Source organism: Belonocnema kinseyi, chromosome 2, assembly GCF_010883055.1.
Source record: "Belonocnema kinseyi isolate 2016_QV_RU_SX_M_011 chromosome 2, B_treatae_v1, whole genome shotgun sequence".
NCBI classification, from domain to species: Eukaryota; Metazoa; Arthropoda; class Insecta; order Hymenoptera; family Cynipidae; genus Belonocnema; species Belonocnema kinseyi.
Window position 1 is genome coordinate 98,024,053 of NC_046658.1, and position 26,356 is coordinate 98,050,408.

Below are 26,356 nucleotides of genomic sequence, written 5' to 3' on the forward strand. Positions count from 1 at the left end.
CTTCTATCAACTTTTCTCTACTCTTATTAACAATTTGTATAGGAGAAGTTATTTTTCATATATCAAATTTGAATTTTCGCAGAACTCGGGCCCTAACAGATCGCGCACTCTGGCGAGTGGTAAAGTCCCCCTTGGAAACGTTGAAAACCGACCTCTTTGATGAAAATTTGGTTTGTGAGGTTGATTATCTCCAGAACTCCGTTTTCTCTGTTCATCCTGTTTGCCAACTTCGTCGTCAATGCGTGTGGTGTGGAATGTATCTTGTAAATCGGCAGGAGTGAGAGTACGCATGGGATTTATCATTTACTCACGAAACACTGCATAAACATATGAGTGAATTATGAAACTGTGAAGTCGTGAAAGATTGTCCCGGGTTTTGGACGTAGTGTCATTAATTCTTAGAGAGTGATCGCAGGCGAAAATAAAAATTACTCCGTCGGTGTTTCTGTCCGCGACCTCGTGTAAACATCGCAGCTGCCTATTTGTGTGTCATTGGAGATAATGATTACTCATTATGTAATTTGGAATTAAGGAAATGCTATGGTGGATGAGTTAATTCCTCAAAATCAAAGAACAGGCGGCTTTATTCAAAAATGACTGACACCTCTCCACCATCAACTCTCGCCAGGTGATTCACGAACATTTTTGCTGTTTCATTTGCCGCGATATCAAAGAATCAAAACACATTTTGATAAACTATCAAGAGCATGCTTTCAGTCTCATCATTTATTAAACTTAGTCTTAAATCTCGCTAGGTAATTTGTTTTAATCTGATGTCGGGTTTGCCTCTTAATTTATGCATGCGACCGACACAGATATATAGACGACTCAGATCGTCACCGATATTTTCATCTAGATTTCATTTTTATATGCCGCTTCTATGCAGATAATTTGAGCTATTGGAAGCAAAAGTAGTGCGAGTAATTTGTGTCAGGTGATACGATTTACTGATTGATAATCGTTCATTTCAATTCAAACCTGTCAACACAAGTCTTTTCGTTACTTACATTTAAAAGATTCAAAGATTGGGAGGTTTTTCATCGGAGAATATTTTTTTTATGACTTTTGGAGTCGTTATTCTGTTATTATGTAGGATCATTAATAATTAATTAGCTGATCGCCAGTAGTACAGACTGATGAAACTTATGTGTTCTTTAACCTTAACTCAGGGCTATAAATACAGAAATCAGTGATTCATTCAAGACCATTTATTATCGTTTTTTAATTCTGTGCGTAATGGTCATTTAAGATCATAATTAAGCAATGTTTTCAGCTTTTTTCTGGTTATAGACAGTACATAGCAGTCTATTAGCTTATCAGTGAAGCTCGTTAGAGCTCGGTTGTGTTGCAATTGGTTTTAGAACGAGATAATTTGCAAAAACTAGTTCTTGACATTTGTTTATTTACTTTTAGATGTTTGAATGTTATCGTTATTCGAAAAAAATCATTGTTTTTTGCATGTGAACCTTTTTTGATATCAATCATTTTAAATCGGAAACGTTTATTACATTTATTTTTCAATTCTGCAAGGAGAGAAATTTCGAGAGAATAATTCACGGAACTGTTCCTTGATTTTATCATGCTTTTTGGCTCGAGAACTAAGATCTCGGAACCCTTGCATTTAAAGCAACAATCTTTGCTTTAAAAGCAAGGGTTCTGAGATCTTAGTTCTCGCGACAAAGCGTGATTAAATCTAGGTGAAGTTCCGTGAATTAATTTCTCGAATCTCTCTGTTTGTGATTATTTTAGGGTGGTCGCAATGTCAGGGAAACCTTAGGAATGACGTAAAAGTCAGGAAACAGTCAGGGATTTAAAAAAAAATGGCAAAAGTCTGGGAATTCTGTTAAGAAGTATTTTAGGTAACTGTCACTTTTTTCTCGTGTTTTTTAATAACTTGTTAAAGTTAAAGTCCTACAAGTGCTGAATTTTCTTCAATTCTTTTTAAATCTTTTACGGTACTTTACAATATTCCTAAAATTGTTAACAGATTTTAATAATTTGAAGGGCTTTTAAAGATTTTAGAATATTTTTTTTTTTAATTTTAAGGAATTTAGAGTTTAAAAGTTTCATGGAGTTTTAAATGAGTTTAAATGATTAGAAATGTTTTTGGGTGTTTTAAGAGATTTCAAGGAATATTCAATGGTTTTTAATAATTTGAAGGGATTCCAAAGGGTTTTAAAGACTTTGGGGTATTTTTAAAATTCTCAGGAATTTTCAAGAGCCCTAAAAAGTTTCAAGGGATTTTAAAGAATTGTAAAGGATTTGAAACATTTTAGTATATTTAAAAAAAAGAATCCAGGGAATTTTCAAGATATTTAAACATTTTTAAGAAATTTGCAAGCATTTAAATGATTTTAAGGAATTAAAAGAAAACTTCATGGGTTTTTTAAGAATTTATTAAATTTTCAGAAGAAATATATTATAAAAAGTATTAAAATATATTTTGAAAGATTCCAAAGGATTTTCAAGAGCTTTAAAAAGTTTCAAAGGATTTGAAATATTTTAATAGTTTTTATAAGGTCCCAAAGAATATTGAATATATTTTAATAATTTGAAGGGATTTTCCGGATTTCAGGGTATTTTTTTTTTAATTTCCAGGAATTTCCGAGAGTTTTAAAAATTTTCAAGGGGTTTAAAAAGATTTCAACGCATTTGAAATATTTAGGGTATTTTAATAGATTCCAAGGATTTTTAAAGATATTTAAACATTTTTAAGAAGCTTTCAAGGATTTTAATCATTTTTAGAAATTAAATTATTTTAAAGTTTTTAGAGTATGTTTAAGGGCATGTGATACTTACAGTTTTCCAGGCTTTTTTTCCACAAAAATTAAAATTTTTAAAAACTGAATTCGGAGAAGCTGTAAAATATCATAACGGACGTCTCCGGACTCTTTTTTGAGGGATAATAACAAAATAAATTTATTGTGCTAAATAAAAATTTTATGCATATGTATTATTTTGAGGTTACGTCGTTTTTCACCTTTGCCTTTCCGATAATCTGAAATTATTTGTGAAATAAAGTGTTTTGATTGCCTGCAAAAAGGGTTAGTTCCGGGAGATTAGTTACTATGTTTATTTGCAAGTCCAAAGTTTTCGGCCAAAAATATTGTGTACTTTGGAAGTAACGCACAAGAGAATTGTAACATACATAACCTCCAAATGTACACACGTTGTTAGCAATATCAAAAAATTTTTTGAAAAAAAAACCACAAATAAAGTGTGCGGGGCCGTCCGTTAGCATGTTCGCTATCATTTCCCAAATTTTTAAGACAAAATATTGATTATTCTAGAAAAAAAGCCGTCGTAACCTAAAACTGGTAAAATCGATACTAATTCCTAAGCGCTATGCAAATTAAGCAGATTTTGCTAAATTAAAACTTTTTTGAATTAAACCGAAAAAAAGTGTGTGGGGACGTCCGTTAGCATGGTCGCTATCATGTCCCAAATTTTTAAGACAAAATATTGATTATTGAAGAAAAAAAGCCGTCGGAACCTAAAACTGGTAAAATCGACAATTTTCTAAGTATCACATGCCCTTAAACATTTCAAGGAAATGAAAATGATTCTAAGGCATTTTCAATAGTTTTAACAAATTTCAAAAGATTTTATAAGATCTGAAATAGTTTAGGCGATTTTAAATTAACTTCAAGTAATTCCAAATTATTTTTAATATCTCATAGTATTTTTAAAAATTTCAAGCGATTTTCAAAATATTAAAAAATTTTCAAGAAATTTGCAAGGTTTTCAATGATTATAAGGAATTAAAAGAAAACGTAATATATAAGGTTTTAGTATATTTTAAAATATTTTGAAAGATTGAAATGTTTTCAAGGATTTTAATGATTTAAAGAAATTAAAAAAAAATTGCATGTGATTTTATAGAATATACTAGAAAAACTTTTATTATAAATTTGTTAAAAATTCATATCTCGATCTAACCTGAAAAGATGTTAAGAATATCTGTTACTATCTGATGATAATACAGATCCCTTGACAAATTTAAAAAGATTCTAAAGACTTTTAAATTTATTTACCTTAAAATGATTTATTTAAATTATTTTAGGATATTTTAAAAAATTTCAAAAGTCTTAAAAAGATTTTTAATATTTTTGGGGTTCTTGTAATATTCCAAGGAATTTTAAATGTATTTAAATAATAATTCAATAGTTGTTTCAAGGGTTTAAACTATTTTTGAATATTTTAAGAGACTTAAAAGATTTAAAAGGCATTTTCAAAAAAATTTCAAGGATTTTTAACATGGGAGGATTTTGATTATTTTTCAAAACCTCTCAAGGTATTTTAATCAATTTTCCAGGATTTCAGAAACTCTCAGATAAAATGTATTTTCACGTTATGTTATAATATTTTAATGGATAAAATTATTTATTCTCAAAAATTAAGTTATTTCGTAGGATTTCAAAAATTTCAAGATATTTAACAACATTCTGGATATTTTCAAAACTTTGAAAGAATTTTTATTGATTTTAATAATTTGACCTAATTTCGAATAATTTGCAATATCTTAAGGTATTTTAAAAGATGCTAAGGCTTTCAAAAATCTCAAGGGATTTGAAAATATTTTAGAGGATTCGAAGTATCTTAGGGTATTGTTAATATACTTAAATCATTTCTAGTGATTCCAATGAATTTTAATCATTTTAGGGTATTTAAAAAATTTGAAGTAATTTTTAAGTCTTAAAAAATTTCAAGGGATTTCAAAATATTGGAAAAATATTTTAGGGTATTTTAAAATATTCCAATTCATGTTCAAGAGTTTGAACATTTTTCAAAGGATTCCAAAAGATTTCAAAGTATTTGAAAATTTTCAGGGAATTTTTTTATTGATTTCAATCATTTAAAGGTATATCAAAGGGCTTGCAAGATTTGAGGATATCTCAAAAGATTCTGAAGGTTTTTAAAAAGAAATTTTCGGGGTTTCAGGCAATATCACGAAGTTTAATAAAATTTTACGGGATTTTATTATATTTTAATGGCTTTCCGAGAATTTAGCAGAATAATTCAAGAATTTCGTAGGAGTTCGAAGATTTTAAGAAATTTTCAAATATTTTTTGTAATTAATTTGAATTAAGTTGGGATTTGCCTTGAGTCTTCTATAGTTTATCCTGATTTCTTTTAAATTCTTTGGAATTCCCTGAAATGTTTTGAATTTACTGAATTTTACTCAATTCGATTGGTTTTTGTCATTTATTTTTACAGTTCACATTTTTTCATATATACTTTTAAATTATTTTTAATTCACTTAAAATTTGTTTAATTTACCATGATTTTTATGAATTTCAATGAAATTTTGTCATTTTGTTTAAATTTCTCTAAATTCACTCCAATTTTATTGCAATCTAAGGAATTTTTCCAACTCATTTCAATTCTTCTGAATTTAATTTGAATCATTCTGAAGTCCTATGAAATTATACTGAATTTGTTAGAATTCACCGGAAATCCTTATAAGTGTAATCGAACTGTTTTGAATTCAAAATAATATTAGTTACATTATTAATACACATTATTCACTTTTAGTCACTTATTTCGAGTAAATTAGGACGTGGCAGTGCTGAAAATTATTAATTAAAAATCGAGTTAATACTTTGTACATTTAAATTTAAAAAAATGTATTTCATTTGTAAAATATTCTATATTAAAAATGTGACAAGAGTTGAATTTTTTCAATTCATTTAAATTATTTTGAATTAAAGTTGAATTGTTTTGAATTTCTGTGAAATTATACTGCATTTTTTGGAGTTCACCGGGAATCCTTGTCAATTTAATCGAACTTTTTTAAATTCAAAAAAATATTAGTCACATTATTAATGCACATTATTCACTTATAATCACTTATTTCGAGTAAATTATGATGTAGCAGTGCTGAGAATAATTAATTAAAAATCGAGTTAAAAATTTGTACATTTAAATAAAAAATGTTGATTCCATTTATAAAATATTCTATATAAAAAATGTTGCAAGATTAGAATTTTTTCTTTTAATATCACTGTTCACCGCCCTAGGAGTTATAATATCCATTAATTCGTCAAAAATTATTTTTTATCAAACCTGGAAAATACGAGTCGTTTCATTTCCTTCGAAAAAGAATATATTTCGTCGGCCACCGGTTGTGTGACTCACAAATCAAGCATAGACCGCATGTCTGAGGGGAAATGATTCAGTGGGATTATTTCGTATTTGATTATATGATATATTTTACGAAATTATATTGTTAGTTCTACTGATAAAATTTAAATAAGCATTGATTCAAATATTTATTTAAATCATGGAACTTCCCGTGATCTATTTTTGAAAAAAGTTCATCTATTTCAACGTAATTTGGTACTGTAATGACTTATGTGATTATGACTATTATTTGGTCCACAAATTCATTTGAATCATTATAAAGAATTATATTAAAATCGTTTTGATAGACTCGCGCACGTAGACTTTACGTATAAAGACAAATGAATTGACTTTCAATATTTTCTGTTTTAACCTAATTATTTGAATACAATAGAAGCTAGCTATTGAGGCGCGAAACTTCCATGTAGTATGCAATTCCTGTTTCATATTGCGTTGAAATTTTAGTGTAGGCAGTGACTTTGTATCTTTTCATTCACAGAATTTGCATACAATTATTGTACTCTCAATGACAAACAACGTATGACGGCGTAAAGTTCACTTTTTTGTTTAAGAATTCATATTTTTGTTTGAAAAATTATCTTTTGTAATTTAAAACTAAATTATTTTGTTTAAAAATCATTTTATTTGGGCTGAAAACAATTTTTTTAACACGAAATTGAACTGTTCCATTTTTGATTGAAAACGTATAATTTTTAGCTGATGATTAATGTACAATATTTTATAGAAAATTCGTCTTTTATGCTATAAAATAAATCTTCTTGATTATAAATTAATCTTTTTGGTTTTGCATTCATATCTTTGGATAAAAATTTACCTTTTTAGATTGGAAATTAACATATTTTCTTGAGAATTCGTGGTTTTGTTTGGAAATACATTTTTTAACTGAAATTTCAACTATTTCATTTTTTTTGTAAGTGTATCATTACTAGTTGAAGATTCATGTATTTGATGGAAATTTCTTTTTTTTTCTTTGGTTGAAAATTCATATATTTGGTTGAAAGTTTATCTTTATCAATTGAAAACTAAACTATTTTTCGATAATTTTTTTTGTTAAAAATTAACTATTCAACTGAAAATTCAAGTCCATTTTTGGTGATACTTGTATCATTTTTATTTGAAAATTCCTATTGTTTATTAAAAATTCGTCTTTTTTGTTAGAAATTGAATCTTCTCGATTAAATAATGAAGTATAAATAATTTTCTTTTGTTGAAATTTTATATTTTTAATTAAAAATCAAATTATTTTGTTGAAAATTAATTTTTTCAACGGAAAATTTAACTATTAAATTTTTGGCAGAAGATTCATCATCATTAGTTGAAAATTCATGTATTTTAATGAAAAGTCGTCTTTTTGGTGAAAAATGATTCTTCTTGGATTAAAATTAACCTTTACGGTTGAAAAATGATCTTTTTTTATTTACAATTAAACTATTGTGTTGAAAATTCGTTTTGTTTCGGCTGACAATGCATTTTTTTAACTGAAAATTTTAATATTCCATTTTTGGTGGAAATTGTATAATTATCAGATGAAAATTCACTTTTTTGATTAAGAATTCGTCCTTTTTGATAAAAAAATTCTCTTCTTTATTAAAAATTCATCCTCTTGGTTGAAAATTCATATTTTTTGTTAGCAATTTTTTTTTAAATTGAAAATTGAACTATTTTGTTAAAATTTCTTTTTGTTTTTGATCAAAATGATTTCTTTAACTGAAAATTCAACTATTTCATCTCGAGTTAAAATTCGCCTTTTTTCTTGAAAATTCATATTTTTAGTTGAAAAATGATTTTTTTTATTTAAAATTAAACTATTGTGCTGAAAACTCGTTTTGTTTTGGCTGAAAAATTTGTTTTTTTGCTGTTAAAAATGTAAGTATTCCATTTTTTGTGCAAATTATATAATTTTTAGTTCAAAATTCATCTATTTGGTTGAAACTTCATTTTATTGTAATAATTATATGGATACTTTAGATCAGGCTAGTTAACTCTTTTATATCGGTTGAATTGAAAATGTAACTATTCCATTTTTTGTGGAAAATCTATGCATTGTTTTCGATTAGTTTTATTTCTTATTGAAATAAAATTATTTCAGTAATCAGGTAATGAATATGTAAACAATTAATTTTCATCAGATAGTAACATCAGAATCGAACATCAGTTAGTAGATTAATAGTCAAATACATTTTCTTTCATTTTAACTTTGTATAATCAGTATTCTTTTCATTTAAAAATACTAAATCATTTTTGAATGAAATCGACATTTGCGATGATTTTTTGTTTAAATTGCAAATATTATGTGAACCATTTTAAAATAAAGATTAAAAAAATATTACAATTTAAAACTTAACAAAACGTGACTAACTATATTCTTGAAAACATATAAAATCTTCATGTGCGTAAAAATGATCGATATCCATTTGTTAATGAAATCGATAATTGCTATGCTTTTTGCTTGCTTTTTTGTTTGAAGTACAAATATTATGTTATGATTGTTGTATGATCTTAAATAACAAAAATTTTACGGCTAAAGAAAACTGTTCATAAACCACAAATCATTTATGAAAATTAATTTTCAATAGTCACAGAGAGACCTTGTGACAAGGCACGATCTTTGATATTAGGAATGTATAACACAAATGGAATCAACATTAATTTTAACGCAATCAACTTATAGAAGATATCCTTAACAATGTAATTGCATAAGTGGACGTTGCAAAGGCTTCCTTATGGTTCCAATGCAGCCTGCACATATGTAGAACTCGGCTAGGAAGATTAAAACCATATTGCATTTCCGAAATCATTATTGACATTCTTAGCTCAGAACCAATATTATTAAAATTATTAGTATTCTTTCTACTATTGTTTTATTAACTCCCTTCGGTTATTATTTTTTATGAATCACATACACTTATATTTTTAGTACTTATTCAGGGTGGCCGCTGGATCGGGAAACTGGGAAATTACCGGGAGTTTTCAGAGATCGGGAAATGACAGTGAATTTATTTTTTGACCGGGAATTAAAAAAATTTTCAGAAGAAAAACCTGTCCAAGTTCGATTTCAACAGTTTTTAAAATAATTAATTGAATTGATATTTTTTTCAATTATGATATCATTCAGTTTATAATACTTAATTCGAAAATATTTTACCTTAAAAATTGTCTATTGTAGATTTTTATTTTTAAGCTTATATTTTTAATATAAAGAATTTTAACGTGCAGTCTTGTAGACTTAAACAATTAAAAATTATAAGCGTTTGAAGTTGAAAATTTTTGATAAAAAACAGTTTTATTTTATCCACTGTAAATATAAATACATAATTGTTAAAATGGATATCTACTTTAAGTATTAAAAAGTGAACAATAATTGATTTGATAAAACGATTCTAAATCCGTTGAAAGTTAAAAAATTTCCAGATTCGTAATTAATTCGTAATTAAAGGTTTTTATTAAATTAAAAATATTGTTTCAGTCTAAATTATTCATTTTTTAACCCATTTAATTAAAAAAAATTTTGATAGAGAGAAAGGATAATTATTTAATATTTAGCAATATTTGACCTGTAATTTAGGAAGAGTAAATTGAAGCTAAATATTTAAAACTTAATTGTTTGACATAGAAAGCTTTGAATTGTTAAAATTTCGAAAAGCTTTTAACATTTTAACGTCACAATTTTTAGTGTTCTACTTAATAAAATGTTTAATTTCTAAGCGAAATTGTTGAATTTTGATGTATAAATAATAATTAAACACGTATTATTTGTACAAAACTTTGGGTAATTTTAAGAGATTCAGAAGTTTTGAAAAGATTCAAAATTAATTTAACACTTAAAATGATATCAAGTAATTTAAACGAAGTTTGCGAAAAAAATTTCAGAACTTCTAAACATATTTTAAACTGAATAAAATTTTCCCTACAATTTTTAGAAAATCTTAAATTTTTTTTAAAATCCCTAAATTCTTCCCGGGTCGTTTTTAATAATATTGGAATTCTCTTGAAATCTTTTTGAATATTCTGTTAAAATAATGTTTCGAAATGAATACATTTTTGTAAACTGCAACAATTTACATTTTGTTTTAAATCAGGTTGTGAGTATTTGCACCGAAATTTTGTTACGAATAACCAAATCGATTTCAAAATTATTTGAAATCATTTCAAGTTCTAAATTAATTTTTAATCTTTTTGAAACTTCTAAATATCTCTTAAAATTACTCTAATTGTTTGTAAAATAATAATTTTTCAACTGTTATGTAGAACGTTATTGAGAAGAATTGAAAAATTTATAAAAATAAAGCTAAATTTGAAAAAATTTAAAACTGCTTCTAGATTTCTCAAGATTTTGAAATGCAATTTTAAAGTTTTTCAAGGATGCTTAAGCTATTTAAAATAAAAATAATTTAAATTATAATTTAAGAACTTTTAAGTTGAAAAAAATGAAAATTTTAAAATATGTTTTGGCCTAAAATAACTGAATAATATCATTTTGACAATTTTTAAAGTTAATTGATTGATTCTTTAATTTACAGTATTGAAAATTTTAAGCTGGATTTATATTTTTGGAACTTAATCTAAATCTCTGGACTCTATAATTTATTAATATTGAAAATTCCTAATTTTGGAGTTTATATTCATTAAACTTGAAATTATTCAGTTGAAAAGTGTTAGTACCTTCCAGTTTATATGTGTAAATTATTGAACAATTCAATAAAAAAATTTTGAATTAAAAAACTTTTAAACTTCAATTTTAACTGTTAAAAATTCAAGAGTTCCACTTTGAATGCTTTAGTTTGTTGGTTTCTTTCATTACTTGTATTTTTACTGTTTAGCTTTACATTTCGATTTAAAAAATGTTATTGACCGGGGAAAAACGGGAAATGGCCGGGAATATTGTTCTTTGATTAAAACAGTTCTTTTATTTCGAATTTAGCCCAGGGTGTCTACCATATCTGGAAAACTTGGAATAGTCAGGGTATTTTTATATACCTGGATAAACCTGAAATGTCAGGGATTTTTTTTAATTCAGGGAATTTTTGTGAGCTTGCTTAATCTTTTTTTTTGCATTCCAATATAAAATTCAATAACAATTATTTTTCATTTGTAAAAGTAGCTTCATTTTAATGTACTTAACTATGTATTTTGTTAACATTTTGTTGTTGTTTGGAAATTAATTTTTTCAACTGAAATTTTAACTATTCTATTTTTGTTAAAAATGGATTCTCAGAATTCTCTTTTTTATTTGAATGAAGACTTAATTACTTAGTTCAAAGTTAAAATTCTCTGTTAAACATTCTTTTTTTTTGATTAAACGTTAATTATTCTAAATGAAAATTCATCTTTTTGATTGAAAGCTGAGCTATTTTGTTGAAAATTCGGTTTTTCCTTGTTAGAAAATTAATTTTTCTTTTTTTTTTACTGTACATTTAACTATTTTGTTGAAAATTCGTTTTTTTTTTGTTAATAATTAAATGTTTTTCACTAAAAATGTAACTATTTCAGTTGAATATTCCATGATTTTAATTAAAATTTCATCTCCTTTGTTGATCATTAATTTCTTTAACTAAAAATTTAACTATATAATTTTTGGTTGATAATTTATCTTTTTTGGTTGAAAAATTGTGTGTTTTGGGTAGAAATTAATCTTGTTGGTTGAAAATTCATCTTTTTGTTTAGAATTCAACTATTTCATTTCTGGTTGAAAATGGATCTTTTTTAGTTCAAAATCCAACTATTTAAGCCGAAAAATTTATCCTTTTAGTTCCAAATTTAACTATTTTGTTGAAAATTCATGTATTCCAGCTAAACATTCATCATTTTATTTGAAAATTTATCTTTTTTTGTTGAAAATTACACTATTCTAAATGAAGATTCATAATTTTATTCGAAAATTCATCACTTTGTTAAAAATATAAATATGTTAAAAAAATTCTTTGTTACCATTTTTGTATAACTGAAACTGTAACTATTCCAATTGAGTATGCTATTATTTGGAAATTCATATCTTTGGTTTAACATTATTTTTTGAGCTGAAAATTTGACTATTCAATTTTTCATTGAAAATTTATCTTTATTAGTTAAAATTCATCTTTTTTGGTAAAAATTTATCTTCATATTTGAAAATTCAACTACTACAGTTAAAGATTCATGATTTTACTAAAAAATCATGAAAATGCATGAATTTTGTTAGAAATTCGTGTTTTTCGTGGAAAATTAATCTTTTTGGTTTAAAATTGATATTTTTAGCCAAATTTCATCTACTTAGTACCCAGTATAATTTTACTTAAATATATGCACTGATATTTAAGTTTAAGAAGATAAAATACAAATTCGTTTGAATTATTATTCAAATTCATGAACTTTGGAGGCTATTTATGAAATGAATATTATTATGTTTTTAGTTTTATTTAGTTAATCGATTGTGCTAATATATTTAAGAATATATTCCAATGCAATTTGTGAAAGCTTTATAAATAAACCTAATAATTGAATCTTTAAAGACTGAAAAAACCTTATTTATAATAAACTCGCGAAAAAATGTATCCATATATTCCGAGTTGATTGTTTAAAAAAATTTGAAATATTTGAATGGCGCCATACTATGAAAAATTATATTTGGAAAAAACCTGGAATTATCAGGGAATCCAAATATTTGAGTACCCACCCTGTAACCATAAGAATTAATATTTTTATATGAAGCATTCAAAGTTGTATAATTTAAAATGCCAAGCGTCAATAGTAAAGTGAATGCGTTCAGAATTGAAGAATTTCAAAATAAAGGCTTATTTGAAGAAGATTACTATATCAAAGTTGCTACATCAAAAAGCATACCTTTTTAAATGATAATGTGTGTGGCTATCCCGCCGTAATCAATTCTATTACGAAATTGTCATGAAAGAATTTCTTCTTGCATGATAATTGAAGATTAATATTCTAGTGCTCTAAGAATCTTCCTACATCCTGATATTTTTATTATAAAACATGAATTATTTTGGAATCATTTTGTATTGTATCTGTTGTAGAAAAAATGCTTTGGATCATAATTAGAAACTTGAAGTATATTTTTTCGATGCGTGTCGAATGAAATTAAAATATGTTATTTTTTTTCTTTCAGGATATTGAATAGCGCAGTAACTTTTGTAAAATGTATAGCCCGGACATTGTTTGTTCTCGTGAACAATGTTTACTGCATCCCAACGTATGTTTTGTGGATGGCATTACTGTTTCCAGTCAAAGTATACCAGCCTCAAATTTACTGGCGCATAGAAGGCCTGTTTTTCCATTGGCTATTAGCAATGGTTTCCACGTGGACTTGGTCCGCTGGTTACGGCAGTGAGTATAAAATAAAACTAGGGGACGACTGAAAAATCCTGAAAAATAAAATTCCCGAATTGGAAAATTCCCAAGTAATAAAATTTCCTAATTATAAAATTCCCGAATAAGAACATTCTCAAATTTTTTAATTTTAGAACAGTTTATAATATCATTAAATTGGATAATTCCCTCCTAATAAAATTCTCGACAATTTATAGTGTTACCGAATTTGAAAATTCATGATAGAAAATGGTTGAATTATAAAATATCCGAAATAGAAAATTCACGAATTTAAACAATTCAATTTTGTGACGAATAACATTAACTAAATTATTACAATTAAATTTTTGTTATTTAAGAAAAAATTGATTGTTTATATTTGGGAATTTTCAAGTCCGGGTATTTTATAATTTGGCTTATTACTGTCCGAAATTTTATTATTCAGGATTTTTTCAATACGGAAATTTTATGTTTTTGAATTGCTTAGTCCCAAAAATAAAATATATTATCGAAAGTATTGAAATATTCCTTAAACTGACAGATTTATCTACTATAATTAATTTTTTTTTAAATTTTTATAATTTCAAAATAAACTGTTCAGGATTTAAATAAAACTTTGTAGATAAAATATTTCTTTTATTGAATCTATATGAGTTAGATATTTTTGAAATTAACTATAATTGAGTACGATGGTCCACATTGAAGATTCTTCAGTTAGAAATATTATAACAATTATTACTTGACTTTATTATCATTTAAAGCTAGCTGAAATAGCGTAGAAAGTGCTAACTTTAAAACTAATTGATTGTTTATTAGAAGTATTGAAAGGAAAACTCGTTTTTCTATCAATTAAAACTAAATAAAAAGGTAAAATAAAAAAACAAAAAGCCTTTTTGCAATTTTAGTTTTGACCTAAATAAAGAATTTTATGTTAGGTATTGATTTTTGTATCTAGTTTTCTTTTGTATGGAGAGATACAGGTAGAAAAATTTTTTCGCAATATTTTTATACATTTTTTAAATCGTACAACTTTTAATTATATAAATAAATGAACGCAATATATTCTACATAATTGAACAAATAATTTTAAACGATTAAATTTCAAGATCGTAATTTAATGAAATAATTTATTTTGGCTGAAAGTTAAAAAAGTTATAGGATTTTCAAATTTTTCAAAAAGTAGCAAAAATAATTTTTTTAACGGATTAAGCAGTTTAATCAAATTTCTCAGTAGATATTAAATATATCAAAAAATTTAGCTCATGAAATTGTTCTCAAAAACTGAAAAAAAAATTTTAACCGTTTGGAAAAATTAAGCGCAGTTCTTAGTTATTGTTAAATATTTTTACATTCTCATCATTTATAATTTCTGTCCGTCCGTCCGTCCAAGGATCAAATCGATCCTTGATACACTTTTTTTAGGTCCTAAAAGAAAGGGCGAGTTCATTTACCAGCCATTTTTGATAAAAATTCAAAAAGTGACCGTAGTTTGAAAATTTTTGAGACCACTTTTTTTCTGAATTTGAAAATTCTCATGATCGGATATTTATAGTATTAAAAAAGACAAACAATGTATCCTAATGACTGTTTTCGAGAAATAGAAAATTCTCAGAGTTATAGCATTTTCAAAATTTCAAAAATTAATCGAAAATCAAAATTTTAGGCCAAACAACGCACGATATGAAAAAAACTCAAGACAAGCAAAACATTGCGTTTTAAAAGTCCTACAAGATTATCATAACAATTTTTTGGATTTTCTTGGAAAATAGAAAATTTAAATTTTCATTGCGCAAAAAATCATGAAAAATCAAAAATTCCATTTTGTGGTCAAACTATGTAGGATACGAAAAAAGATGAATGAACAAAAATTGTGATTCCAAAAAGATCTACAATTTCGGCAAGAATCACTTCTTGATAGGACGCGTACTTTTTGTTTTATTCGTGAAAAATAACATAGAAATTTAAAAAAATACATTAAAAAATCGTGGAAAAACGACCAAAGCTATGCAACTAAATCTTTGAATATACTGAATTAAGTAGAAAATTCGAAACATGAATACTGCGATCTTGATGTCAAAATTTAACAAAATATAAACAAACTTCCTTTTCTGTTTTCTTTCAAAACAATTTTTTCAATTTATTATTATTTTTTATCCCTCCGGGTTTATTTTGAAAGTGTTTACTGCGTACGTCTAAAATTTGGTTAATTGATACTGTTTTTGGTGCTTAGAAAATTTTAAATAGCGTTTGAATTGAAACAATTTCTGAATCATCAATTGCACATGCAAGTTTTTCAACTATTAACCATTTTTAGATAAAGATTAAAAAATATTATTGCTTAAAATGTAACAAGATGTGACTAACAATATTGATGTACACAGACAAAATCTTCAGGCGCATACAAAATATTGGCATTCATGAAAATATTAAAATTAAAAAAGTAAGCGTTTTTCCAAACATATCTCACTTACTAGAATTGAATGGTGACCGCACATAATTAGATAGATGACAAACCAAATTGGAATTTTTCAGGAGAGTGACAAAAAACATCATGTAAAATCGAAATCACTGTCAGCCTTCAATTAATCATTTTTCAAATTATTTAAAACTCTTAATATTTGAAAATTTTATATTATAGATTGTTCGAAATTTTTTGTTCTGCTTATGTTTTTTAATTTTAGAAAATAAAAATCCAGGGATGGTGAAGCGTTTCTTTTCCTAAAGGTTAAATAAATAATTTTAACTTAATTTATTTTCATGGCAGTTCAAAAAATTTCTACGTATTTTAGTGCATTTTTACGAATTCCAAAGTTTTAAAGCAATTTTAAGAGATTTTAACGAATTTATGGAGAATTTTTCAACAATTTTAATTGATATGAAGGACGCACAAACATTTCAAACTATTTGAAAGATTTTAAGTTATTTAAAAATATTCCAAACTTAACCTATTTCTCAAACTTAATCTATTTTTAATTAGAATTTAAGAACATTGAAGAGCGTAGTTTCCAATTTATATTCAAAGTATAGATAAAATAACAATTTCTTACTAAAATATTTAAATAAACTTATAAGTACCAAGATTAAGTACTTATAAGGGAACTTGCATAAGAGAAACTATTCTTGATAATGAGAATAATTTAAAACTTATAAAAAATGTTTATTTAACAAATTGGATGTTATTTCTGGCTCTTTTATATCGCCGTGAATATCCAGATTAGTATATCCAAATTAAAAAAATTAAATTCTACAATGGCAGAAATCATAAAACAATCATTTAGTATTATCTAAAAGATATACAATTTCGTTTAAAAAGCTTTTTCTTGTTTTCCTAATGCAAAAATAAATCAGGGTGGCGACTTAACCGTGAAACTTGGAAATGACCGGTAACTTTGTTGACCGGGAAAACCCCGCGAAATGGCCGAGAATTAAATTAAAAACCCAGTAATTTACTTCTGATCACAGAAAAATTCAAAGTTTTATTATTTTAATAATTTTTGTTGATGTAGAAAAGTAATTTCCATTTTACTCACTTACAGTTTACTCTAATTAAGTGGCAATTTATTATTGAATGTTTATTATTTTCCACTATACCATATGAAAAACATTTTGCAATTTTTTGCTCTTTGAGATTTTTTTCGCTTACTCAACTTTAATAATCGAATTAATAATATTTCAAATATATAGAAAGAAATATAACTTAAATTGGAACATGGCATTTTTGACATGGAACTGGAATTTTTTAAAAGAATTATAATACGGATTTAGAAGAAAGGAATATAAAAAAATCCCTGTTCCAAGTCAGAATTGATCACCATTTCAAAGTTCCCTCTTACAAATTTTAGATGCAGAAAGTAATTCTAGTATTTTTTTTAGTTGGAGATTCATTTTAATTGAAAATTTATCTCTGGTTGAAAATGTAACTACTTTGTTGAAAATCAATTTTTTTAACTAAAACTTTCTATTCCAGTCGAAAATTGATCTATTTTGCTAAAAATCTGTTGTTTCTTTTTTGGCGAAAAATTAGATTTTTATCAGAAAATTTTACCATTTTATTTTTGGTTGAAAATGTATCTTTTTTGGATGAAAACTCAACTATTTGGTTGAAAATTGATTTTTTTTTTATTTAGAAATTAAACTGTTTATTTGAAAATGTATGTACTATGTGAAGAGTTAATCTTTTTTATAGAAAATTAATCTTTGTGGTTGAAAATTCAACTATTCCAGTTAAACGTTCATCATTTTATTTGATAGTTCATCAGTTTGTTTGAAAATTAATTCCTTCTACTGAAAATGTGAATGTCCATCTTTGGTTGGAAATTGATCTTATCTTATTAAAAATTCCACAATTTGGTTAAAAATTTGTCTTTTTTAATTGAAAATCCAACTATTTCGCTGAAAATTCCTATATTTTGTTAAAAAGCTATTTTTTGTTAGAAAATTATCTTTTTCTTTACAAGTTACTCTTCTTCTTTAAAAATTCTTCTTTTCGGTTAAAATTTCAAGTATTCCTGTTAAATATTTATCATACTGCTTGAAAATTCATATTTTAGGTTGGAAATAACATTACTTCGTTAGAAGTTAAACTCTTTGGTTGAAAATTAATTTTTTTGGTTGAATATTCATTATTTTAAAAAAATTAATTTGTTTTCTTGAAATATGAGCTATTTGATTAAAAACTAGTTTTTTCTTCAGATGAAAAGGAATTTTTTTCGAAAATTTAACTATTTTGTTAAAATTTTTTTCTTTTTCATTGAAAATTATTATTTGTGTGAACTGAAAATTCAACTGTTATTCCAGTTGAATATTCCATAATTTTAGATAAAAACTTATCTGTTTAGTTGAACATTTATTTTTTGACTAAAACTTTAATTATTCAATTTCTGGTAGAAAAAATATATTTTTTGTTTGAAAATTCATCTTTGGTAGAAATTAATATTCTCGCTTGAAAATTCATCTTTCTGGTCAAAAATTCAGTTATTCTGGTTACAAATTCAACTATTCTAGTTAAAGATAAAAAATGTTAGTTAAATATGCACCACTTTTTTTGAAAATGTAACTATTTTTTTAAGTTATTTTTTTCGAAAGTTAGCTTTTTTGTGGAACGTAATTTTTTAAACTGAAAATCCATCTTTTTCCAATTAAGTATGCCATAGTTTCAGTTGAAAATTCAACTATTTCAGTTGGAGACTCGTCGTTTTAGTTGAAAACTGATCTTTTTGGTTTAAAATTCAACTATTCCAGTTGAAGATTCATCATTTTAGTAAAAAAATTCATCATTTAAGTTGAAAATTCAAATATTTTCTTGAACATCCGTTATTTTTCAATTAATTTTTTCAACTAAAAATTCAACTATTCCATTTTTTGTTGGAATTTGATATATTTTTGTTACAAATTTAAGCATTTGTTTTAAAAATAATTTATTTTTCAATTTTTTTATTTTAGCGACAAGTATGAATATGTTGCTTTTAGTTGACTGAGAAAATTAACAAAATTGACTGGCAATGACCGGAAATTACTATTTTTTCTTTTGTTTCAGCCCTTTTTACCCTGTGATCTCTGCCATTGTATTCATAAATAAAGGATGGTAGTACAGAACTAGATAATTATTATTTTTTCGAAAATGGATTGATTTCGTAACAAATTCTTAAAAATCAAATATACGTTGTTATAAAAAGATTTGTTTGATTTTCCAGTTTTGTAATACATTAATAAAAATAATGTTATTTAAATTTAGTTTAAACTGCAGTGAAGTACTTTATCGTGGAAATAACATTTTTTTTCCTTCACGATATTTTTTGAAGTTATCGTTTATTAACAAAATAATTTGTATAGTCCTTTCACCGAATAATCGCATATCTCATTGCGATGTCTTAACACTCAATTTTAATTTTCTCGGAGCAGAATAATTTGTTTGTATCAAACATTTTTTATTTTTATTGAGCTTTCCCATGTTTCGTAAGCAAGTTTTTATTTTGGTGAAAAATTGAAAATTCGATATTCAATCACTCGGAATGATTTTAATTTTTTTAGATTCGAACTTTTCACCAATTTTATCGCAATCTGCCGCCCAGCCTTCTCCAATTTCCTAGAAAATGAATGGCTTCTAAAGAAATTTGTTTGGCCTTAAATCCAATTTTGTAGATTATCTAGTGTTGTACTGCCATCCTTTAAATCATCTTAGCCAAACTAAACAAAAAAATGATTTAAGAGAAGTACTAGAATATAAAAGAGATTTATTTTATAGTAATCGAACATGGCGATGACATTGAAAAAGTCATCGATGAGAGGACTTTGGTCATCGCGAATCATCAAAGTACAGGAGATGTTCCTATGTTGATGACCGTATTCAATGCGAAACCAACCGTTTTACCTAATCTCATGTGGATTATGGATAGGATCTTCAAGTATACGAACTTCGGAATTGTTTCCGTTTTACATGAAGATTTCTTCATTGTGTCTGTGAGTTCTTATTTTATCTTTAAAGATCGTTCAAAAGCAAATTCATTTATTTGATTCGATTTTTCACTGGAATTTTTTTGAAAATATCACAGGGTCGTAAAAAGAGAGAAGAGAGTTTACGGCATCTGACCAAACACTTGAAGGAGTCTTACATTCCTCGAAACAGGAAGTGGATGGTTCTTTTCCCAGAAGGAGGTTTCTTGTGCAAGAGGCGAGAAATTTCGCAAAACTATGCAAAGAAAAATAATCTGCCAATCCTCGAAAACGTTAGTCTGCCAAGAGTAGGAGCTATGCAAACTATTTTCGATACAGTTGGCCCAACGCAAAACAATAACTCGAACCAGCAGTTAAACAACAGATCAAGTAATTAATTTTATTATTTTTGAAATTGTATCTTGATCCTTGTGGCAGTGTTCAGCACGTTTTTGTGTTATGTATTGTTTTTTTTTTAATCTATATATGTACGTGTCTTTAATTGTGTAAATCTGGAAAAAGACGGAAAATAATAAATTTAAAACTTTGACAAGCGAGATGAACCGTTTAAAAGTTATGTCGCATGTTTTGAACATGAGTGAAGACATTTTAATAATATTGTCGTATTTCTTATTTGTTTTCTGCAGGTATGACTGTAACTAAGCCTGAAATTAGTTGGGTTCTTGATATAACGATAGCATATCCTCAAGGAAAGCCTATAGACCTACCTACTATTATAACTGGTTCAAGACCGCCTTGCGATACAGTTTTGTTCTACAGATTGTTTCCAAGTTCTGTGGTAAGTTTAAAAATAATTAATAATTGCAACAATGATCGACGTGTTACTTTTCAGAAGTTACTCGATCTCCTCACCATTACTGTTACTGTTAAAAACCGGGAATTTACTTTTCATCGTAACAAAATTCAAGTTTTAATTATTTTAATATAATAATTTTCATAAATTTAGAAAAGTGACTTCTACTTTATCAACAGCTGCAAGGCATATGAACGAAAATAATTATCCTTTTTATTTTAGGAAAGGGATTTTCGATAAAGAAATACAGTTTCACTTGGAACAGGGAGTTTTTGACATTGGAACGGGATTTTTTTTTTTAATTACAGGATGGTCGTTGGACTGTGAAACCAGGAAATGACAGTGAATTTATTTTTTGACTGGGTATTTTACAAATCTTGAGAAAAAAAATCTTCCCAATTTCAACAGTTTTTTAAATTTACTAGTTGAATTATATTTTTCAATTGGGATATCATTCAGTTCGCAATACGTAATTCGAAAATATTTTACTTTAAAAAAATTAAACCTTTTAGATTTGTATTTTTAAGCGTACATTTTTAATTTAAAGAATTTTAAAAAGCTAGAGCATTCGAAGTTGAAAAACTTTTAAAATAATTTTATTTTATAAACTGTAATGTAATAAATAAAATATTTTTTTAATCGATTGGTGCTTAAAGTGTTAAAAACTGAACAATAACTGATCTGACAAAACCTCGTAAACTATTTTTTCACTTAAAAATAAGTTCATAATTATATATTCGTTATTGAAGGCTTTCATTCAATTTAAAATATTGTTTCAGTCTAAAGTATTGCATTTTTAACACATTCACTTAAAAATTTCTTAATCAAAACAACGGATAATTATTTAATATTTAACATTATTTGAGTGTGAAATTGAGATGAGTAACTTGAAACCTAATATTTAAAAGTAAAAAATTTGAAACTGAATTGTGTGAAATAAAAAGCTTGAAATTGTTTAAATTTGAAAGAGATTTTAAACTCTGAATGTTACAGTTTTAATCGTTCTTTAAAACAAATATTCATAAGTGAAATTGTTGAAGTATGATGTTTTAATAACAATTGAAAACTTTTTATTTTTAGAAAAAATTTGAGTGATTAAAAAAATTATTTAGAAGTTTGGAGAAGATTAAAAAAATTTAGAAGCTTTTTAAGTATATTGAAGGGCTTAAAAAAACAATTTCTAGGGAAATTGGAAATGATTCCTAGTTTAAAAATTATTTTGAGAGAATATTTCAAAAGAGTTAGATGATTTCCAAAATTGTCAAAAAAGAATCTGGAAGGCTTTAGGGAAATTTTTTGAAATTTGAATAATTTTAAATTTTGATAAATTTAAAAGAACTTCTAGATTTCTCAAGACCTTAAAATAAAATTTTGAAGCTTTTAAAGGATGCTTGAACTATTTAAGATGTAAGTAATTTAACTTCTAATTTACGAAGTTTTCAGTTAAAAAAAGTATGTAGATTTATATTTTTGGAATTGAATCTGTATCTTTGAACTCCCCATTATTTATAAAAGTTAAAAATTATAAATTTTGCAGCTTATCTGCATTTATTTAAAAAAAACTTTTAAACTTCAATTTTAAGAGTTTAATATTTTTATTACTTATTGTAAAATTTTTAGATTTAAAGATCGAATTTTGTAATGTTACTGACCGTGAAAAATGTTTGCGAACCGGGAAGAAACCCGGAATATTTTTCTTTGATTAAAACAGCCACTCTGAATTAAAACTGGGATTTAGAAGAAAGGAGTTTAAAAAATCCCAGTTCCAAGTCAAAATTCGTCACAATTTGAAAGTTTCTGCATCCAAATTTTAGAAAAAAAATACTTCAAGTAGTTTTTAGAGTAATAGTAGTATTTCGAAGAGGAAACATTTCTGTATTATAATATACATTTTTTGACATTTTTCTTTGGGAATTTAGATTTTTTTCTTGAAAATTGAACTACTTTGCTCAAAATTAATTTTTTGTTGGAAGATTCATCCAAAATGTAATTTCTTCGTTGAACGTAAAATTTTCAACTAAAAATTTAACTATTAAAGTAGAAAATTTAACGTTTTTTCTGAACATCCGATTTTTTTGTTATTAAGAATTAGATTTTTAACGCGGTATTAAACTATTTTATTTTTGGTTTCATTTTTTTTATCAAAATTCAATTATTTGATTTGAAATTAATATTTTTAAAATTAAAAGTTAAACTATTTTTTTGAAAATTCTTGTAATTTGTGGACAATTTGATTTTTTTGTATAAAATAAATTTTTTTGGTAGGTATAAAATTCAACCATATTAGTTGAAAATTCATTATATTAGTTAAAACTTTATCAGTTTGGTTGGAAGTTAATTTTTTCGACTGAAAATTTAACCGTTCCACTTTTAGTAGAGAATGGACCTGTTTTAATTCAAAATTGAACAATTTGGATGTAAATTTATCATTTTTAATTGAAGACTCATTTATTCCGTTGAAAATTCATATTTTTTTTTAATACGACCTTTCATAGAGAATCAACTTGTTTGGTAGAAAATGATTCTTTTCTTTGAATGTTAATCTCATTGTTTAAAAATGATTCCTTTTGGTTGGAAATTCAAATATTCCAGTTAAATATTCGTAATTTTATTTGAAAATTTATCTTTTAGGTTAGAAATAAATTTACTTGGTTGAAAAATAAACTCTGTTGTTGAAAATTAGTTTTTGTATTGTAGATTAATTATTTTAATTTAAGATTGATTTCTTTGGTTGAAAAGTGAGCTATGTGAATAAAAAATTGTTTTTATTTGGATGAAAAGGATTTTTTTTTAACGAAAATTTAACTATTTTATTGAAGTTTTTGTTCTTTTTGGTTGAAAATAATTTGTTTATTAAAATGAAAATTAAAATACTATTCTAGTTGAATATTCCATAACTTTATATAAAAATTCATGTTTTTGTTGGAAAAACAATTTTTTTTAGTTGAGATTTCGTATTTTTTTAGTTGAAAATTTATTTTTTTATCTTTAAAACTCAATTATTTAAGTTTTCTTTAACAATTTATCTTTTTTAGTTAAACTCACTTCTTTCAGTTGATAATTTAACTATTTCATTTAAAGATTCATTGTTTACAGTTTTTTTTTAAGATGAAAATTCATTTATTTTACTAAATATATAACTATTCCATTTTATGTTGATAATCGATTCAAAATTCAACTATTTCGTTAAAATATTCGTACATTGTTTCAAAATGGTATTTTTGGGTAGAAAATTTTTTGTTTGTGTTTGTTTGAAAATTAATCTTATTATTTAAAGATTCATCTGTTTGGTTTAAAATTCCAGTTGTAGATTCATAATTTTATTTTTCTATTTTTTGCTCTGTTGTATTAAAGGATGATTAAAATAAACGTCATGATTTAAAATGAATGTTTGCGTTTTGCGACAAATATGAATTTTACATCAGAATGGAATATCTTTTATTTCGAAGCCTTCGTATTTAGAGATTTTTAGTGAATTCAGAAATCATTAAAAACTGAGATTTGTCAAATTCAAACGCTAAACAAGAAAAATCTTCCAACTGAATCATTTCAAATCGAGATACATAAAAAATTAAGACTTTCAATTTTTAATTTTTGAGGCCTGACCGATTTAAATTTGAAATTGGCTAATTCTTAATACTTTAATTTTAATTATTAATTGCTGCATTTTTAAATTATTACTTCGAAATTTTATAATATTTATAGATTTACAATCTACAATAAATCAGCGTTAAATGGTTTTGATTTTAATATATGTAACTATTACGGGTTTCAATTATAAACTAAAAGATTTCCAACAATTTTAATTTTAAACCGAAATGAAGTCTTTCATTTTTAGGGGCTGTGCCCAATCCTCCGTATTTAAAAAATTAAAGTTAAACAATTTGGTAGAAAATTCAAAATTTCGTCGAAAGTTGAATTATATTGTTGAAAGTGCATTGTTTCCAGTTCAAGATTTGTCATTGTAGTAAGAAATTCATTTCTTTGCTCGAAAATTGAAATAATTAGTTAAAAATTCCCTTTTGTTGGTTGAAAATTAATGTTTTCAATTGAAAACTTAACTGTTTGATTTTTTGTGGAAAATGTATTGTTTTTAGTTAAAAATACAACTATTCAGTCGATATTTCTTATATTTTGTGAAAAATTAATCCTTTTGCTTAAAAATTCAGCTATTTGGTTACAATTTTCTGTACTTTGTTGAAAATTCGTCTTTTTTTATTGAATTCAAAGGTTCTTAATTAAAAATTTAAATATTGTCAATGATCATTGAATATTAATATTTTTCGTTGAAAATTAATCTTCTCAGTTGAAAATGTAACATTTAGGTTGCAAATTTATATTTTTTTGTTTGTTGAAAATTAAGGTTTTTATGTTGAGGATTCAAGTATTAATTGTTTTTAGGTTAAAAATTAATTTTTTGAACTGAAAATGTAACAATATGATTGATACTTTGGCTGTTTAGTTGAAAATTAACTTTGAGATTTATTCAATTATTTAAAGTTGTTAATATAAAATTCGGGATGATAGTCAAATATTTTACATAAGCTTGGCTAGTCGAACATTCGGGATTAGTCCATCCATGTTGAAAATTAATAGTTTTTTGATTAAAAATTGCAATTTTTTGTAGAAAACTCATCATTTTAGATGGAAAATTCTATTATTTTGTAGAAAATTTATTTTGTATTATTTATATTTTAGTTAAATTCAACTAATTGGTTAAAAAATTGTGTTTTTGGTAAAAATTTAAACTATTCAGTAAAAACGTGATGTATTTTTTTAATAATTCGTCTTTTTGCTAGAAAATTAATCTTCTTGGTCGAAAATTCATCTTTTTGTTTAAAAATTTAACTATTTGGCTTGAAAACTGAACATTTTTTATGATTTTTTTTACTTTAAAATCTTTGTTTATTGAAAAAGACCAATTTTCAAAGAAATCCACTCTAATCGGAATTTTTTTATGGATTTACATGTTTAATTATTAAATTAAAATTTTTTTATTTGAAACAATTTAATTTTCAACTGTTGAAAATTAAGTCTCTTTAATTGTCAGCAGTGAAATTTTCAACACCTGGAAAAAGAAATTTGAAAATTTAATCTTCAACTTACATAAATTGAAGAAAATTGAGAATTGTATTTTCAACATATGAAAATTCAATTTTTGGAAATTTAATTAAATTAAAAATTAAATTTTCATCTGTTGAAAATTTAAAGTTTTATTTCCAACTGTTAAAACTAAAAGAAAATTGATAATACAATTTTCGAGGGATCAAAATTTCATTGTTGAACATTGTAGAAATTTGGAGGAATTATATTTTCAACGATTAAAAATTGGATTTTCATCTGTTGAAAATTTAAGACAATTAAAAATTGAATTTGTAACTGTTGAAACTTCAAGAAAATCGATAATACAGTTTCAAAAGATGAAAATTCAATTGTAAAAATTTGAAAAAAAGAAATGAAAATCGAATTTTCAACTGTTGAAAATTTAAGAAAACTGAATTTTTGACAGTTGAAACATCAAGAAAATGTATACTATAATTTTCAACAGAGGAAAATTCAATTTTTTGAAATTTAAGAGAATTGAAGAGATTTGAATTTTCAACATATGAAAATTGAATTGTTGGAAATGTAAGTGAATTAAAAATTGAATCTTCAACTATTGAT

The 26,356-nt window shown here is 25.1% G+C and overlaps 1 protein-coding gene across 1 annotated transcript in view; it reads left to right on the forward strand.

Moving 5' to 3' along the window:
* The first annotated feature begins 234 nt into the window (after window positions 1–234).
* Window positions 235–26,356, forward strand: part of LOC117167132 (acyl-CoA:lysophosphatidylglycerol acyltransferase 1-like) — a 29,919-nt gene continuing 3,797 nt past the window's right edge. Inside the window, exons 1-5 of the mRNA XM_033351821.1 lie at window positions 235–628; window positions 13,247–13,464; window positions 19,691–19,905; window positions 19,998–20,268; window positions 20,526–20,677. Of these exons, the coding sequence (XP_033207712.1) occupies window positions 594–628; window positions 13,247–13,464; window positions 19,691–19,905; window positions 19,998–20,268; window positions 20,526–20,677 (891 nt within the window). The 5' untranslated portion in view covers window positions 235–593. The remainder of the gene's footprint in view (window positions 629–13,246; window positions 13,465–19,690; window positions 19,906–19,997; window positions 20,269–20,525; window positions 20,678–26,356) is intronic.